General features: G+C 44.8%; 1 protein-coding gene across 1 annotated transcript in view; it reads right to left on the minus strand.

Annotated features, from left to right (window-relative positions):
* Positions 1 to 4,156: 4,156 nt before the first annotated feature.
* Positions 4,157 to 18,776, minus strand: part of LOC138663386 (oocyte zinc finger protein XlCOF22-like) — a 64,706-nt gene continuing 50,086 nt past the window's right edge. Inside the window, exons 3-8 of the mRNA XM_069749562.1 lie at positions 18,107 to 18,257; positions 17,799 to 17,975; positions 17,593 to 17,716; positions 17,409 to 17,506; positions 17,120 to 17,210; positions 4,157 to 7,897 (exon numbers count right to left, since the gene is read on the minus strand). Coding sequence (XP_069605663.1) covers positions 6,633 to 7,897; positions 17,120 to 17,210; positions 17,409 to 17,506; positions 17,593 to 17,716; positions 17,799 to 17,975; positions 18,107 to 18,257 — 1,906 coding nt within the window. The 3' untranslated portion in view covers positions 4,157 to 6,632. The remainder of the gene's footprint in view (positions 7,898 to 17,119; positions 17,211 to 17,408; positions 17,507 to 17,592; positions 17,717 to 17,798; positions 17,976 to 18,106; positions 18,258 to 18,776) is intronic.

The raw sequence follows: 18,776 nt of genomic DNA on the forward strand, positions 1-18,776 counted from the left end.
CTGTTTGTTCCTGACAGATGGACTCGTAGAGTGATTTCTGAGGTTCACTGTTCCGTGTTGGCTGGTCATCCTGGCATTTTTGGTACCAGAGACTTGGTTGGTAGGTCCTTTTGGTGGCCTTCTTTGTCGCGTGATGTGCGTTCTTTTGTGCAGTCCTGTGGGACTTGTGCGCGGGCCAAGCCTTGTTGTTCCCGTGCTAGTGGGTTGCTTTTGCCATTGCCGGTCCCTGAGAGGCCCTGGATGCATATTTCTATGGATTTTATTTCCGATCTTCCGGTTTCCCAGAGGATGTCGGTTATCTGGGTTGTTTGTGACCGGTTCTCTAAGATGGTTCATTTGGAGCCTTTGCCTAAATTGCGTTCCTCTTCGGATTTGGTTCCGTTGTTTTTTCAGCATGTGGTACGTTTGCATGGTATTCCGGAGAATATTGTGTCCGACAGAGGTTCCCAGTTTGTTTCTAGATTTTGGCGGGCCTTTTGTGCTAGGCTGGGCATTGATTTGTCTTTTTCTTCTGCGTTTCATCCTCAGACAAATGGTCAGACAGAGCGAACTAATCAGACTTTGGAGACTTATTTGAGATGCTTTGTGTCTGCTGATCAGGATGATTGGGTGGCTTTTTTGCCATTGGCCGAGTTTGCCCTTAATAATCGTGCTAGTTCGGCTACTTTGGTTTCGCCTTTCTTTTGTAATTTTGGTTTTCATCCTCGTTTTTCTTCTGGGCAGGTTGAGCCTTCTGACTGTCCTGGTATGGATTCTGTGGTTGGCAGGTTGCAGCAGATTTGGGCTCATGTGGTGGACAATTTGGTGTTGTCTCAGGAGGAGGCTCAACGTTTTGCTAACCGTCGTCGGTGTGTTGGTTCGCGGCTTCGGGTTGGGGATCTGGTCTGGTTGTCTTCCCGTCATGTTCCTATGAAGGTTTCTTCTCCTAAGTTTAAGCCTTGGTTTATTGGTCCTTATAGGATTTCTGAGATTATTAATCCGGTGTCTTTTCGACTGGCGCTTCCGGCCTCTTTTGCTATCCATAATGTCTTCCATAGATATTTATTGCGGAAATATGTGGAGCCCGTTGTTCCCTCTGTTGATCCTCCGGCCCCTGTGTTGGTTGATGGGGAGTTGGAATATGTTGTTGAGAAGATTTTGGATTCCCGTTTTTCGAGGCGGAAGCTTCAGTACCTTGACAAATGGAAGGGCTATGGCCAGGAGGATAATTCTTGGGTTTTTGCCTCTGATATCCATGCCGCTTATTTGGTTCGTGCCTTTCATCTGGCTCATCCTGATCGGCCTGGGGGCTCTGGCGAGGGTTCGGTGACCCCTCCTTAAGGGGGGGGTACTGTTGTGAATTCTGCTTTTGGGCTCCCTCCGGTGGTTGTAGGTGGTAATGCAGTTGTCTCTGGGCTGCAGTCCTGGACAGGTGTATCTACTGATTGCAGTTCTGACTGGAGTATTTAGGTTTGCGGGACTCTTTAGTTTATTCCTGCTCTGAGTGTATTAGTCTCTGGAGTTGCAGATATACGTTCCACATCTTTAGTTAGATGGAGGAATTTTTTGTATAATCTGCTGTGGATATTTTTGGAAGGGTTTTTAATACTGACCGCACAGAACTCTGTCCTATCCTTTCCTATTTTATCTAGAGCGGCCTCTTGTGCTAAATCCTGTTTTCTGACTGTGTGTCTTTCCTCTCCTATTCACAGCCAATATTTGTGGGGGGCTGCCTATCCTTTGGGGTTCTGCTCTGAGGCAAGATAGTATTCCTATTTCCATCTTTAGGGGTATTTAGTCCTCCGGCTGTGACGAGGTGTCTAGGGCTTGTTAGGTACACCCCACGGCTACTTCTAGTTGCGGTGTTAAGATCAGGATTTGCGGTCAGTATAGTTACCACCTACTCCAGTGAAAGTTTTCATGCTGCTCCAAGGTCACCGGATCATAACATTCACTGCAGATAAAACTTTAACACTCGCGCCACTATTTTCATTTTATACTTCTAAATAACACATAGAACAGTACCAGCAAAATACCCAAGATGGTGCAAATTACAGTCTCACCCACTGACTCGCTGGGATAAGAGCAGCTGTGACTTCAGAGCTTCCAGGGCCAACTACCTCGACATCTCCCTCGGACATGGAGAAGGTAACGGCAAGAATAGGAAGCTGACAGTCCATTGAGGTACAAGGCCAGGTGCCAGGAAGGTCACAACCTGGCTTCTCCGAACATCTCCATGGAGCCAGGTGACCAGTGAGTCCCATTCCTAGCTTTCACAAATGTACCCATGGGTCTCCGGTGAGTCCAAATCCTGACTACCCCAAATGTATTCTTTGGTTCAGTGATGGTCAATGAAGCAGATGTATATTCTTTCAGCTGGGGCCTGGCTGGCATCCTGTAGAATGTCTGATCTGTGTCACTCGTGATAGCTGCCAGATCATGGTTCTATCCTGTAAAGTGTTCCTAGCTATGGTTATGTAAAGAATCTCTGGTTCTTTGGATCTCTTGGCTGTCAGGATGCATATTGTTAGAGGCATATCCCACTTATATAGCTCACAATTGTTGTCTTTCAAGCCAGCATCCAGAGGTCAAGAGGAAGACTTGATGAGGTTAACTTGTATAGTTTGACTAATCTATTTGCATAGTTCTTATTCCTTTGTTTTGTAAGTCAACAAGCCACAAGACCCACACAATGGTCATTCAATAAATTAAGCAAACATCCATTGTTCAATGACCCTGCATCAGTGTAATGCACAGAAAGCAGACAATAAAGGTACCATCACACTCAGCAACTTCCCAACGATCACAACCAGAGATACGACCTGGCCGTGATCGTTGGAAAGTCCTTGTGTGGTCGCTGGAGAGCTGTCACACAGACAGCTCTCCAGCGACCAACGATACCGAAGTGCCCAGGTAACCAGGGTAAACATCGGGTTACTAAGCGCAGGGCCGCGCTTAGTAACCCGATATTTACCCTGGTTACCATTGTAAATGTAAAAAAAAAAAAACACATACTCACATTCCGGTGCCTGTCACGTCCCCGGCGTCTGCTTCCCTGCACTCCTCCTGCATCCTGTGTAAGCGCCGGCCGTAAAGCAGAGCGGTGACGTCACCACTGTGCTCTGCTTTACGGCCGGCCAGCGCTGACACAGGATGCAGGAGGAGTGCAGGGAAGCGGACGCCGGGGACGTGACAGGCACCGAAATGGGAGTATGTTTTTTTTTTTTTTACATTTACAATGGTAACCAGGGTAAATATCGGGTTACTAAGCGCGGCCCTGCGCTTAGTAACCCGATGTTTACCCTGGTTACAAGTGAAGACATCGCTGGATCGGCGTCACACACGCCGATTCAGCGATGTCAGCGGGTGATCCAGCGACGAAATAAGGTGCTGGCCTTTTAGCGCCAACCAGCGATGTCACAGCAGGATCCAGGTCGCTGCTGCGTGTCAAACACAACGATATCGCTATCCAGGACGCTGCAACGTCACGGATCGCTATCGTTATCGTTGTTAAGTTGTTCAGTGTGAAGGTACCTTTAGTTGTAGGAGCTGATGTAAGAGGCAAACAGCCATTTAAAATGATCAAAAATCAACATTTAAGACTCATGACAACAGTGTATGGTTTTTGACCAACTAAAGAACAATTGCATAAATTCAAAAGTCGTCATATAGATAACCTTCTATTCCTCCTGGCTTACTGAAAATAGACATCTGGTTAACTAAAATAAAATGCCGTGTCATCACACCCCCATTTAAAATTTTGCTAGACCTTGCACCGTGCATAAACTTTATGAGTCTAGAAGTCCCACTTCCTAACAATTTTAAAATAATTTTTTATGAGACCCTCCTTTATGTCTAATACAGGGTGTATCAGAGTCCCTCTTCCTACTAATTTTTGGAAGTTCTTACATTGTCCGCATAGGATTTGTGATTTTCAGAGTCCCTCTATAAAGTAAACAGGATGTGTCTCACTAGGTCACACACCACATGTCCAGATAAGGTATTAAAATATTAAAATTACATTTACAGTGAATGATTTTTTCACCATTTAAAGCAATGAGAAAATGGAAAAATGCAGCAAAGAGGCTACGTGTAAACACAAACTAAGGGGTGAAGGAAGCTTATTTTTTCTCTTTTTTAAATTGCCTTATATACAAGAACAAATGTTTTTACTTGGAAAACACATTTTATTTTCGTAATGCAAATGCTGAACCAGCAAATCACAATGACGCTAGTCACGATGTGCCCGAAGCCAAAGCAGCAGGCAATCCGACAGGTGTGTTGTGTAAAACTGCCTTAAAACCGAGAAATAAATGAACAGTAAAAGTTAGATTGCTGCGCTGAGAGGCACTTACAGGTGCACGTGTGGTCCTGTAAAGGGTGGTCGGACTTGCGTGGTAGTTTCCTGCCCAATGTCCACTTGTATCAGATGCGGGAGCGTCCTCCCAAAGCTGCAACACCCCGTGAAAATGCTGGTGTTCACAGCGGTTAGCCTCAGCCGATGGCGCCGCTGTAGGAGTAGCGTGGTGAGCGGGAAGGGGGGGTGACTGAACGGTGACGTCACCTGTCCGTTAATGACGGACGTGTGTAGGGGCCAATCCCCCTGTACATTTTATTTTCGGTTTTGGATGTTTTGTTGTCACTCCTTAAAAGTGGCGTACTACTCCGACAACATTGATCCCAAAAGCGACCTGAGAGTCAGAGATGCATCCAGCCATCTTCCCCATGCTGTTCTCATTCCAATTTAGTGCTGTTTTCATCCATTTCAGCAATTTTCCTGCCCCCTCAGTCTTCCTGGAAACGTCTGCTGAGCATGCGACCTGTTGACTCAAATATTTTAGTGCTCGCTCATCGCTACTAATGACTGCTATCTGTGTGAGATTTTAGATGTTTAAAAGGGTTGTCCACTACTAGGACAACCCCTTCTTATTCCTCATGATTGGTCTATTTAACCCCTTAAGAACCAGGGTTATTTCTGTTTTTGAGTTTCCATTTTTTGCTCCCCTTATCCACACAGCCATAGCTTTTATATTTTTCCGTCAATATGGCCATGTGAGGGCTTGTTTTTTGCAGGACAAGTTGTACTTTTGAAAGGTACCATTTATTTTACCATACCATGCAAGGGAAAATGGGAAAAAAATCCAAATGCGGTGAAATTGCAAAAAAGTGCAATTCCACAACAGGTTTTTTTATTTATTTTTTTACCATGTGCACTAAATGCTAAAACTGACCTGACATTATGATTCTCCAGGTCATTACAAGCTCACAGACACTAAACTTTTTTATTTAAGTGGTTAAAAAAAAATTCCAAAGTTTGTAAAAAAAAAAAAAGTTTCCATTTTCCGAGACCCATAGCCTCTCCATTTTCGGGACCTGGGGCTGGATGAGAGCTTATTGCTTGCACACCGGTCTGACGTTTTTATTGTTACCATTTTGGTGTAGATACGATCTTTTGATTGCATTTTTGCGATGTATTGCAATGTTGCAGCGTTTCAATTTTTTTTCTCGATACACCATTTACTGATTGGATAAATTCTTTCCATATATTGATAGAGCAGGCGATTCTGAATGCGGTGATCCTAAATATGTGTATATTTGTTTTTTTTTTAAAATTTTGAATGGCGCAAGAGGGGGGTGATATGAACTTTTATATATTTTTTTATTCAATATTTTTTAAAACATTTTTGTTAACTACCGTATATACTCGAGTATAAGCCGAACCCCTTAATTTTGCCCCAAAAATACTGGGAAAACTTAATAACTCAAGTATAAGCCTAGGGTGGAAAATGCAGCAGCTACCGGTAAATGTCAAAAGTAAAAATAGATACCAATAAAAAATAAAACATTCAGAGGTGAAGGCATTTACTTTGAGCTACTGAACTGGAGGATAGACTCTTGGAGAGCACCTCTGAATGTTTTATTTTTTCCGATGTGAGTTCGGTTCCACTTTGTGAGACCGTGCTTCTCTTTTTTTTTTTTTTTTTTATTCTCTCTCTTTTCACTTTTTGTTATCCTATAAACAAAAATAAGGCTAAATGTTTAAAATATCAATTTGTATTTCTCTGATGATTGTTAATTTTGGTATGTGAATTTCCTGATGAGCCTGAACTCTGACACTGGATGTTATCTGATCCATTGGGCGTCGCTTCCAAATGCTGACATGTACTTAAACCCTGTATACCTATGACTCTTGTACAATATTTGTGGTATGTCCTGATGAAGGGGTCACCTGAACCCTGAAACGCGTAGAATAAACCACGTTGAAAACCTCTACAATTTTTGAAATTCTTCTTGCGGCAGCGCGGGGATGATCCTTTTTTCTCCTATCTAAATGTGTGCTTCAATCAGGTCCTGCACTGACCTGTGGATCTGCAGCAGCCGCCATTAATATATGTCCTTCCTTCAATCTCACCAGGTGAGTAGTTTTCTTGGTGGGCAACTTTGTGTAACGTTTGATAAGACCCTATTTGCACTTTTGTGTCTCCCTCTTTTCACTGTCGAGTATAAGCCGAGAGGGGGACTTTCAGCCCCCAAAAAATGGGCTAAAAATCTCGGCTTATACTCGAGTATATACTGTATCTACTTGCTTCAATAGTCCCCATGGGAGACTAGAAGCTGCACTTGTCTGATTGCTTCTCTTACATAAAGCAGGGCTACAAAATATTTTCCACATTCTGAACAAAAAAAGGCTTCTCCCCTGTGAGGAGTCTCTGGTGTCTAACAAGATGTGATTTTGTCAAAAAACATTTTCCACATTCTGAACAGAAAAAAAGCTTCTCCCCTGTGTGGAGTCTCTGGTGTTTATCAAGATCCGATTTCCGGACAAAACATTTCTCACATTTTGAACATGAAAAAGGCTTCTCTCCTGTGTGGGTTCTCTGGTGTCTAACAAGATCTGATTTTGTCAAAAAACATTTTCCGCATTCTGAACAGAAAAAAGGCTTCTCCCCTGTGTGGAGTCTCTGGTGTTTAACAAGATCTGATTTTGTCACAAAACATTTTCCACATTCTGAACAGAAAAAAGGCTTCTCCCCTGTGTGGAGTTTCTGGTGTCTAACAAGATCTGATTTTGTCACAAAACATTTTCCACATACTGAACATGAAAAAGGCTTCTCCCCTGTGTGGAGTCTCTGGTGTTTAACAAGATCTGATTTTGCCACAAAACATTTTCCACATTCTGAACACAAAAAAGGCTTCTCCCCTGTGTGGAGTCTCTGATGTACCATAAGAGTTGATTTTGTCACAAAACATTTTCCACATTCTAAACATGAAAAAGGCTTCTCCCCTGTGTGAGATTTTTGGTGTCTAACAAGATTCTCTTTGAGGGCAAAACATTTCCCACATTCTGAACAGGAAAAAGGCTTCTCCCCTGTGTGGAGTCTCTGGTGTTTAACAAGATCTGATTTTGTCACAAAACATTTTCCACATTCTGAACAGTAAAAAAGCTTCTCCCCTGTGTGGAGTCTCTGATGTACCATAAGAGTTGATTTTGTCACAAAACATTTTCCACATTCTAAACATGAAAAAGGCTTCTCCCCTGTGTGAGATATTTGGTGTCTAACAAGATTCTCTTTGAGGGCAAAACATTTCCCACATTCTGAACAGGAAAAAGGCTTCTCCCCTGTGTGAGTTCTATGGTGGTCAACAAAATGCCTTTTCGTATTAAAATATTTCCCACATTCTGAACATGAAAAAGACTTCCTTGGTTTAGGAGCAGTTTGTTTTTTAATGCCTCTTTTGGGTCTTTGATTTTCCTCAGTAGTCGGTAGTGAATCAGATGGCAGATATTTGCTGTGAAGGGATGATACTCCAGATACACTAATGGCATTCACTTCAATTGTATCCTGTGAGATCTCAAGATCATCTGATTTTAAAATTGAAGATGTCAGCTGTCCCTCTGATCTCCAGGTACAGTCATCTGTCAAGAATAAAACCAATTATTTTTCAATAAGATATCCTTGAACTTTATATTTTTGAAGATTTCCCCTAAAACTTTCTGTAAAAATGGTAAGTTGATGTATATACTCGAGTATAAGTAGAGGTTTTCAGCACATTTTTTGTGCTGAAATCACCCCCCCTCAGCTTATACTCGAGTGAGGTGTCCAGAATATGGAGGGGGAGAGGCAGCGGCGGAGCAGAGGGTCACAGAAGTAGGACCCGGCTGCTGCAGCTAACTGCGGTGCCCGCTGCTAAAAAGAAATTAATATTCATTTCTCTGTAAAAGCTCGCGCAGTGTCAGCTGCAGCAGCTGGTCCTGCAGCTGCTGGGAGGTCATGTGTGCCACTACTTAACAGAGATGAATACTCATTCTGAATATTAATTTCTCTTAAGTAGTGGCACACATGACCGCCTGTCAGTTGATGCTGTGTGCGCTACTGAATACTCACTGCCCCACACACATAGTTCCGGCATTGGGAGCGGTGAGTATTCCGGAAGTCGTGCTCTGCTTGTGAGCAGCGCATGATGTCCCTGCCATGCAATGCTTACAAGCATAAAGCAGCTGCTGGCATTGAGACAAGATGCTGCGAGGGAGCGAAGGAAGGTAAGTGTAATGGTTTATTTGTTTAATGTTTTTTGATGGAGGCCAATCATACAAGGATAATATTGGGGGCCATGCATGCAAGGATAGGAATGGGGCCGTGCATACAAGCATAGGGATGGGGCCGTGCATACAAGGATAGGGATGGGGCCGTGCAAACAAGGATAGGGATGGGGCCGTGCATACAAGGATAGGGATGGGGCCGTGCAAACAAGGATAGGGATGGGGCCGTGCAAACAAGGATAGGGCCGTGCATACAAGGATAGGGATGGGGCCGTGCATGCAAGGATAGTGATGGGACTATGCATACAAGGATAGGGATGGGGCCATGCATACAAGCATAGGGATGGGGCCATGCATACAAGCATAGGGATGGGGCCATGCATACAAGCATAGGGATGGGGGCCAATGATACCAGGATAGGGATAAGGAGCCTTGCATACAAGGATAGGGATGAGGAGCCTTGCATACAAGGATAGGGATGAGGAGCCTTGCATACAAGGATAGGGATGAGGAGCCTTGCATACAAGGATAGGGATAAGGAGCTATGCATACAAGGATAGGGATGAGGGGACAATGCATATTCGGCATATACTCGAGTCAATAAGTTTCCCACTTTTTTTTAGGTAAAATTAGGTGACTCGCCTTATATTCGGGTCGGCCTATGCTCGAGTATATATGGTATGTAAAAATAGCTTTATTGATTTATTCTCATTTGCACAAGGAAAGACTAGAAGCAATGGGATGAAACTGAAGTGGAGGAGACACAGATTGGTATTAGAAAAAAACCTTTTGACAGTGAGGGTGATCAATGAGTGGAACAGGTTGCCACAAGAGGTGGAGAGTTCTTCTTCAATGGAAATGTTCAAATAGCATTATGACTTCCCATCGCTTCTGAGCCTTTCAGTGTGCCCAAATCAAAATTAGGACCCATGTAGTTGTCATTATTATTGTGAGAAGAACCCACTTAATTTACGGTGTGTGTCTCTTGGAGCACAGTCTGGGCACTATGTGGTGAGTAATAAAATGGTATATTCGCAGTTTTCACTCTCCAACATCCACTGCGCGCTAATTTTTGGAAAGTGGCTGTGGAGTCAAAATAGTCACTACTATAGATTAATTCACTGAAGGTTAATGTAGCACCCCAGGTAACCGGTTGCTACAGTGATGTTGCTTTTCTTTCGGGGAAGGTAATGTCATGATCAGAGGCAAGGGAGTTCTCTTCACCAGGTAAGGCACCCACATGCAACACATTCTGAATCCAGGGGAGCGTCCCCCAGCTATATGTATCCTGACCTGGAGGAGGAGTTAGGTTAGTTGGAGAGGAACAATGAAGTGGACGGACGTCTAGGAGAGACGCAGAGAGGTCTGACAGCCACGAGGGAGCTGCAGCCTCTGGGAAAGAAGAAAGAACCTGGAGGGTTGATGTGGAGTACCTGGAGAGGAAAGGAGCAAAGGTTATGAACAGGGCTCAGAGGGGAACTGTGACCGGGCACCCTCAGAGCCATAGCACAGGAACCAGGTACCAGGAGCTTGAGGCTTTTGTGGAACTCTAGGACACAGAGCAGAACCGGAGGGCCAGGAACTGTATGTAATTGGCCCACACCTCGCCTGAGACGCAGAAGCACCTAAGGAGCTCGGGGCATGATAGAGTCCCTGTAAAACAGCTCGAACTGCCCATCGTGCAGGTACCTGTCCCAGGACAGAGGGAAAATGGAGGACCCTTTTGGAAATTTCAGGCAGCAGGGACTTCATCTTTAAGAGGCGCTAGAGGAAAGGCTCATGGACCTCACCTGGAGAAGGGGACCCTCCATTGCCTCTGAGCTAGCCGGACCATACCACCACCCGTGCCTGGTGCCCTGGACTGTGGCCAGCCAACTGCAGTAAACCAGGTAAAGACGTACAACTTATGTCCTATCTTTATTCACCGGCACATAACATCCACGCCTTACATCTTAGGACTCTGCTTCACCTGTGGGAAGAGTAACATCAGTGCTGCCAACAAATCCCCCAGAGGACACCTTTAATGCAGCGTCGGTCTCACTATTGACCGAACTCCACAGGTGACATCACAACAGGCTTTAGTCACTTTTCCCTTAAAAGACCGTTCCCCTTTAACGTTGAGGCCCAGGGCCACGGACCAGATCGCAGCCACCGTGACATTCCCCCTCGAGACCGGACCCGATACAGAGTACCCCACTGCCCTGGGGGTGACTCATAATCATTTCCAAAATGGAGTCACTTTATGAGGTTTTAAACTGCTCTGGTTTTCTGCATTTTGTCATATTAAGGCTTGTGAAAATGGCGTGTACCATCTCGCCTGGGATCCACATCTGCCACCTCTACTTCTGTCACCAGGCATGGCCTCATTCATTCTGCAGGCAACACTGGGGATGGAGGAGATATCGGAACCAGAAGCTCTGGATGGTGCAGGCTCTGTTCAGCCTCTTAGATTAGGGTTGCTGTGAACTGTAGTACTGTCACGCTGTAAGCGACGATAAAGGGGCAGGACGGCATACTGGGACCCGCACCTGTCCCTACCACTTTAATGGGGCCCTGGCTTTCCCTTATCTTGGGGGTACCTATGATGGTTAGGAGGCCCGAGCTGCCAGCGTATCCCTGTCTTCTGTGCAGGCTTTATCAGTGGCCCCTATCCCCCAAAGGAGGTGGACTGCACCAGTGTAATAATACAACAAATAACAGGGCATACAGACAAGGTAACTAAAAGTCTCAAACTCACCAAATGCTCACACAACCACAGAGGAAACACAGAGATGGGAAGAGAAGGAATAAACTTAGGAAGGAAAACAGGTTTAACATGCAACCAAAACAGCAGACACCAATCTCTGTAAATAAACCTCCAACACCAACACTATGCTCCTTCAACCTCCAAGCCAGGCAGTAGAACTGATCACTGACAATAGCTTGAAGTCAGGACTGGGTCTATATAGAGGAGCAGATCACAAAATCCACTTCAGCTGAGAGAGACCCAGCTCTCAGCAATAAGGTTAACTCCTGCACTGCTGGCACAAAGGTCAGAACACAGGTGAAGAGCTTCTGTTCACGGTGTGTGAACGAGGCCCAGAGCGCTGCGGTTCTCTGGAACCTCTCTGTCGCGGTAGCCCCGTGACAAGTACCATCCAGTCAGGCATTATGGGTGTGTGTGCTGTCCATCTGGAGTAATCTGCTTCCTGCTTTTGCCAATTGGAAAGCACCCCACCCTACTGAAACTCAAAGCAAATTGCAGGAAGATGCCAGATACAGCCTTGTTCTCCTCTGGTTCAGTCCTCTCTGTGCTAAGCTGCTGTGACCCCTTAATCTTGCTTCTTATGATTTTGTATTTTCTCTGCCCTCGTGGATCTGACCCAACTACTTGACTATTCGTCATCCCACCTCACTCCACAGAACAGCAGGTAACACCATGGCCCAAGCCTAGGGATCTCTGTGTAAGAACAGATCCATGTAAAGAATGTTGAGCAAGGCAATCCTTGGGATCTGCAAAGCTGAGTAGATAGTGCCAAGCCTGATTGTGGTAGCCATATTTTGAGCTGCCAGGTAACCAATACATTGTGTCTGGAATCTATTCCAACAAGATATGCATTCAAATAGCCAAATGGTGCTCCTTCCCTTCTTAACCCTGCCATGTGCCCAGACAGTAGTGTACGACCGTACAACCGTATACAGGGTATTGTTGGATTCAAGAGATGTACTATTAATACCCAGCAGCTTATGGACAACCTCCACACATCTTTAGCCCCCATCTCCTCACTCTCCTGTCCAGACTTAGCATTGTCACACTTCAATATTACACTGAAGAATGCCCTGGATAAAGCAGCACCTTCTACACGCAGAAAGACCCGACACAGACAACGGCAGCCCTGGCACACTATGCAAACACGCTTTCTTCAGCGCTGCTCAAGGTGTGCAGAGCGGCAGTGGAGAAAATCTCTCTTAGCAGAAGACTTCATCCACTATAAGTTCATGCTCAAAACCTATAACTCGGCCCTTTCTCTGGCCAAACAATCCTACTTCACCACCCTCATCACCTCACTATCCAACAACCCAAAACGACTTTTTGAAACCTTAAACTCCCTCCTGAAACCTAAAGTACAGGCCCCCATCTCCAATCTCAGTGGTGAGGATCTGGCCACTTATTTCCTAGAAAAAATCAACCACATCCATCAGGATATCTCAGCCCAATCTCCTCAGTGCCTGGATCCCCTTCCCTGCCGCACCTCAAGCTCACTAGACATCTTTGAGCCTGTTTCAGAAGAACAAGTTTTCAAGCTCCTCGCTTCTGCTCGGCCTACAACCTGCAATAGTGACCCCATTCCTTCACCTCTCCTGCAGTCTCTCTCACCAGTGGTCACCACTCACCTGACTAAAATATTTAACCTCTCTCTTTCTTCAGGTATCTTTCCCTCCTCATTTAAACATGCCATCATTACCCCTTTACTTAAAAAGCCATCCCTGGACCAGAACTGCACGGCTAACTACAGACCTGTCTCTAACCTTTCCTTCATCTCTAAACTCCTGGAACGCTTGGTCCACTCCCGTCTTATCCGCTATCTCTCGGATAACTCTCTTCTTGACCCCTTACAATCTGGTTTCCGCTCTTTACACTCCACTGAAACTGCCCTCACTAAAGTCTCTAATGATCTAATAACAGCTAAATCCAAAGGTCATTGCTCTCTGCTGATTCTCCTGGATCTCTCTGCCGCATTTGACACTGTGGATCATCAGCTCCGTCTCACCATGCTCCGCTCCATAGGCCTCAAGGACACAGCCCTCTCCTGGTTCTCCTCCTACCTCTCTGACCGCTCCTTCACTGTATCTTTCGCCGCCTCCTCTTCCTCTCCTCGTCCCCTTACTATCGGGGTTCCGCAGGGCTCAGTCCTGGGCCCCCTCCTCTTCTCTCTATACACTGCCCCTATTGGACAAACAATCAGCAGATTTGGGTTCCAGTACCATCTCTATGCTGACGACACCCAATTATACACTTCTTCCCCCGACATCACCCCTACCCTAATTCAAAATACCAAGGATTGTCTGTCTGCTGTCTCTAACATCATGTCCTCCCTCTATCTGAAACTAAATCTCTCCAAAACTGAACTACTTGTGTTTCTCTCTTCTACTAACCTCACTCTACCCAACATCGAAATTACCCTGGAGGGTTTAACCATAACTCCCAAGCAGCATGCCTGCTGTCTTGGGGTGATATTTGACACCGAACTTTCCTTTACTCCCTATATCCGATCACTCACTCGCTCCTGTCACCTGCATCTTAAAAACATCTCCAGAATCCGACCTTTTCTCACCTTGGAAACTGCTAAGACTCTTACTGTCGCTCTCATTCATTCCCGTCTGGACTACTGCAACTCTCTTCTGATCGGTCTCCCTTTTTCCAAACTTTCTCCTCTCCAATCCATCTTAAATGCGGCAGCCAGGGTCATATTTCTGTCCAGCCGCTTCACTGATGCCTCCATCTTGTGCCAGTCATTACACTGGCTACCCATTCGCTGCAGGGTCCAGTATAAACTCATCTCTCTCACCCACAAAGCTCTCCACAGTTCTGCACCGCCTTATATCTCCTCTCTCATCTCAGTCTATCGCCCTACACGTGCCCTCCGTTCTACAAATGACCTAAGACTAACATCCCCCATTATCCGAACCTCGCACCTCCGTCTTCAAGACTTCTCTCGTGCTGCGCCAGCTCTCTGGAATGCACTTCCCCAGACGATCAGACTGATACCTAGCCCCGACCTATTCAAGCGCGCTTTAAAAACCCATCTCTTCAAACAAGCCTACCACATCAACTACTCAGTAAACTAACTTTGTCCTGTTCCCTCCTTCCAAATATTATCTGCATGTGAATCTGCACCCTACTTTCCACACCCTCCATGCACATGATAACTGCACTTGATGCTTGACTATTGCACTTAAACACACGGGCTGATGACCGGATCATGCAGCTTTATATGAAAATCCCTATTTATTATAATTGCCAGACCTGAAATAACACGCACTTTTCACCTATTGTGTCCCCCCATTTCCTTGTAGATTGTAAGCTTGCGAGCAGGGACCTCACCCCTAATGTCACTGTTTAAATTGTCTTAACTTGTACTGAATTTGTCTGTACATGCCCCCGCTTAATTGTAAAGTGCTGCGGAATTTGTTGGCGCTATAAATAAATAAAAATTATTATTATTATGTTGGAAAATAATTTGTGAGGTCCATTTGTTTCCTATTATCCTTTGTGAAGAATTCTAAAGTTATCACCACAAAAAGCGACATGTCAGATGTGAAAAATGGGAGTATGTTGGGCAGTAACTACTGTAGTCAAAAACTGTGACTATGGACAATAACATCTATCAAAATGTTCAAATTCAACAGTCTTCATCAGTAAAATATGAGTAGTGGTATCAACTCTCTGGAGTAATTAGAGTATGGTGCTCAGTGGCTCTTGGCAATCTAAACTATCATAAGGGCCAATATTTTCTATCAGATAAGATTCAAGAAAAAAATATTAGACATTTAAAGAGAACTTTTTATAATACTGCAGAGCTGGGACATCTTCAATTTAGATCTCGCACATTTGGAAGAGGTAATGGAGACTTTAAAAAAAAAAAAAAAAAAGATACCAGGGAGTTCCAAACTTACAAACTCACCTAACTGAGGCAGGCTGATCCTACCACAGTCAAAGTATTAACCAGAATGAACATGTAAAAAAAAAACCATAGAACAAAAAATGTTACATCTCCCCCAAAAAAGTATGTACGAGGGGAGAACTCCAACACTAAACTGGAGTTGCACTCGTTTATGGTGGACAATTGGAGCTACTGAGTCCTGACCAGAAGAGTAGAGAAAGTATTAGCGCCCCCATTTCAGGAGAGATTGTGCAGTATTCTGAATTTCTTATGATTGAAAACATAATGTAATTTATGACATGGAGTGAATCTATGAAACCAGGACTCGAGCCATGCCAACACATCTCCTGCAGGCATGCTATTCAATCCGGTTTGCATTTAGTTGGACCATCATTTATTTTTCAACAGGATAATGACCCCAAACACACCTTCAGGCTGTGTAAGGGCTATTTGACCAAGAAGGAGAGTGATGGGGTGCTACGCCAGATGACCTGGCCTCCACAATCACCAGACCTGAACCCAATCAAGATGGTTTGGGGTGAGCTGGACCGCAGAGTTAAGGCAAAAGGGCCAGCAAGTGCTAAGCATCTCTGGGAACTCCTTCAAGATTGTTGGAAGACCATTTCCGGTGACTACCTCTTGAAGCTCATCAAGAGAATGCCAAGAGTGTTCAAAGCAGTCATCAAAGCAAAAGGTGGCTACTTTGAAGAACCTAGAATATAAGACATTTTCAGTTGCTTCACACTTTTTTGTTAAGTATATAATTCCACATGTGTTAATTCATAGTTTTGTTGCCTTCAGTGTGAATTTACAATTTTCATAGTCATGAAAAATACAGAAAAATCTTTAAATGAGGTGTGTCCAAACTTTTGGTCTGTACTGTATATATATTTATATGTAAATGTCCTCAATGGGTACTGTTTATAGGATTGGGGCTAGAATAGGATAGGCTAGAACTGTAGTGGGGCTAGAATAGATGGGGGCACAGTATTGATAGATGATATTATAGAATAGAGCAGGAGGCAGGCAGCACAGGGGTTAACTAAAGGGGAGGTACAGCAAGGAGCAGGGAAGTATAATCAGGATACTTCCTTATTAGAGACAGACACCCGGGCAGCCTTGCCAAGGGCAGGATGCATGCAGTGTATGAGCCAGCTACAGGTCAAAGCAGGGTAAAGCTGCGGATGGCAATAAGGGGCCCCAGGCTGGAGAATAGTACAGTCGGGCATCAGCTCAATAGGATCATCCTCAGGGCGGTTCTGGGGTCTACGACTGGGGCTGGAGTCAGTAAGATGGAACTCCTGGCACCTTTGCAAGATGGAATCGGACAAGGGGCTGACAGGGAGCTGGTGATGCAGGTAGTACGGAAGGGGCACAGATTGTCCACAGAAATTGCATGAATTGCCGGGAGAGAAGAACGAGAGGTTATAGAGGAAATGGAGTCTGCCCAGAAGGCAGGGAAAGTGCAAAATATGATGCTTTGTGTGAAATGTACTGCAAAAGTGATGGGTGCCCATGTTGTCAGTAAAGTTGAACTGTTTGAAAAGGACTGTGACGCTGCAGTGTTTTATGGAACCTGGAATCCTGAAGCTGGAGTGAAAGAAACCGAGGGAACTGAAATGAGTACTGTGCTGCACACATCACACACACACACACACACCAGAAAGAACTCTGTATTTCATCTGCAGGGCGCCAGGGTGTGGAAACACTACAGTTCATTGCCACGACTACCACCCTGGCCGCCTTACACTTGCAGGTTGTAAGCGCTATACAAAAGAGTTTTCACAATTTCACAAAGCCATTTAAACATTTTCGGATGGAGGAGAATGTTATGCTCTACCCGCAAAATGGGGATCACATGATGCCACGTCCGAACTACACCACTGATAAAGCAGCCACAGCCGGTGACTGAGAAGAATCTGTGACTTCTCTGTAGTTAGTGGTTACTACTCACCTGGGTAGTCATATGCAGGAATCTCCTCTTTACACCGCTCATCACCCCTCACATATGTCTCTGTAGTATTAATATGGGTCAGATCTTCACCCTGAAATAAACATTGTAAAAGTCACAGACAGATGGAGAAAGTCACATCTATAATCAGCTCTAATCCTGCCATCTCCACCGTTCTCATGAAGCCAGTATGAAACATGTAATACTGGTGGATAAAACTAGACTAAGCACAAGACCTTCACCCCGTCTACACATCATAAGAGAGATCTCAGGACACCTTCTCTCCATCTACCTGATGATCCTGAGGAACATTAGGATCTTCTTGTTTACAGTCCTGTGGAAGAAGAGAACGGGGACATCTCTCGGGTGTTGTCCTCTTACTGGATAGATCTGGAGGAAACACACAGGGACTGAATTCATTCCTTACATACAGATAATACAGATAATTATAGGCTGTGTGTATTTAATCCTATTACCTGGTGATGTGGGGGGCTGGGGAACCTCCATCATGATGTCCTCATACAGATTATTGTGTAATTCTAAATACTCCCACTCCTCCATGGAGAAATAGACAGCGACATCTTGACACCTTATAGGAACCTGACACATACAATGATACCGTCATCCCCAGATCCCTTCATAGTTTTACTGTATAATGTCCCAGCATTCCCAGCAGTGTCACCTCTCCAGTCAGCAGCTCAATCATCTTGTAGGTGAGTTCTAGGATCTTCTGGTCATTGATGTCCTCATGTATCAGTGGGTGAGGTGGAGGCTTTGTGATTGGGCGCAGGGGTCTTTCCCATCCCTCAGACACAGGGTCCTGACAGCGCTCACTAGAGGTCTTCACTACTATGTAATCCTGGTTATGGAGAGACACATTAATAAATCTCTCTACAGACATTTCCAGATTCCTCACCTCTTGAGTTCTGTTCAACAGTTTTATTGCCATAAATAAGAATTATTTAATGTGACGCTATCAAAATCTCTCACCTCTCCAGTAAGACGGAAGAGGATCTCCAGGGTGAGGTGTAATATCCTCTCTGCCATCTTGTCCCTCTTCGTATCCATTCTTGATGGGTAGTTAGGAAAAATTCTCTTAATATAGAAGATGTCTACTGAAAGGATCGGATATTGTAGGGACCTGAATAGGAAGACGATGAGAGGATGAATCATTATAAAGAATTCTAATAATAATAAAATTACTGGAGATAGCAAGGGAAACATTTCAGAAGACAGAACGTGTAGATGTTGTATTCTCTAGTCTTGTATGGACTGGAACATAAGCTGAATTACTGAGTAAGACATCTCCTCCATGCAACCAATCACTGGCTATGTTACTCACTGCTTCGGCAATTAACTTGCTGTAGGAATCAAAAGTTCATTGGGACAGACCAGAAAATTCAGAGTCTGGCGGGGACCCAAGCAGCAATTACCGTATATTTCGGACTGCAAGATGCACTTTTCCCCAAAAAATTTTTGGGTGGAAAATGGGGGTGCGTCTTCTAGTCGGAATATACTTACAACTAGTGTGACGGCAGCAGGAGTCGGGTGATTCTACGGCAGTCTTACACTGCAGGGAGATCACACTCCCTTCCTAGGCTGGGGCGGAAGTATTCGACGGTGTGCAGTGGTGTGGGGCTCTGCCAACATTTTTGGAAAG

This window comes from Ranitomeya imitator, chromosome 2 (assembly GCF_032444005.1).
Source record: "Ranitomeya imitator isolate aRanImi1 chromosome 2, aRanImi1.pri, whole genome shotgun sequence".
Classification (NCBI taxonomy): domain Eukaryota; kingdom Metazoa; phylum Chordata; class Amphibia; order Anura; family Dendrobatidae; genus Ranitomeya; species Ranitomeya imitator.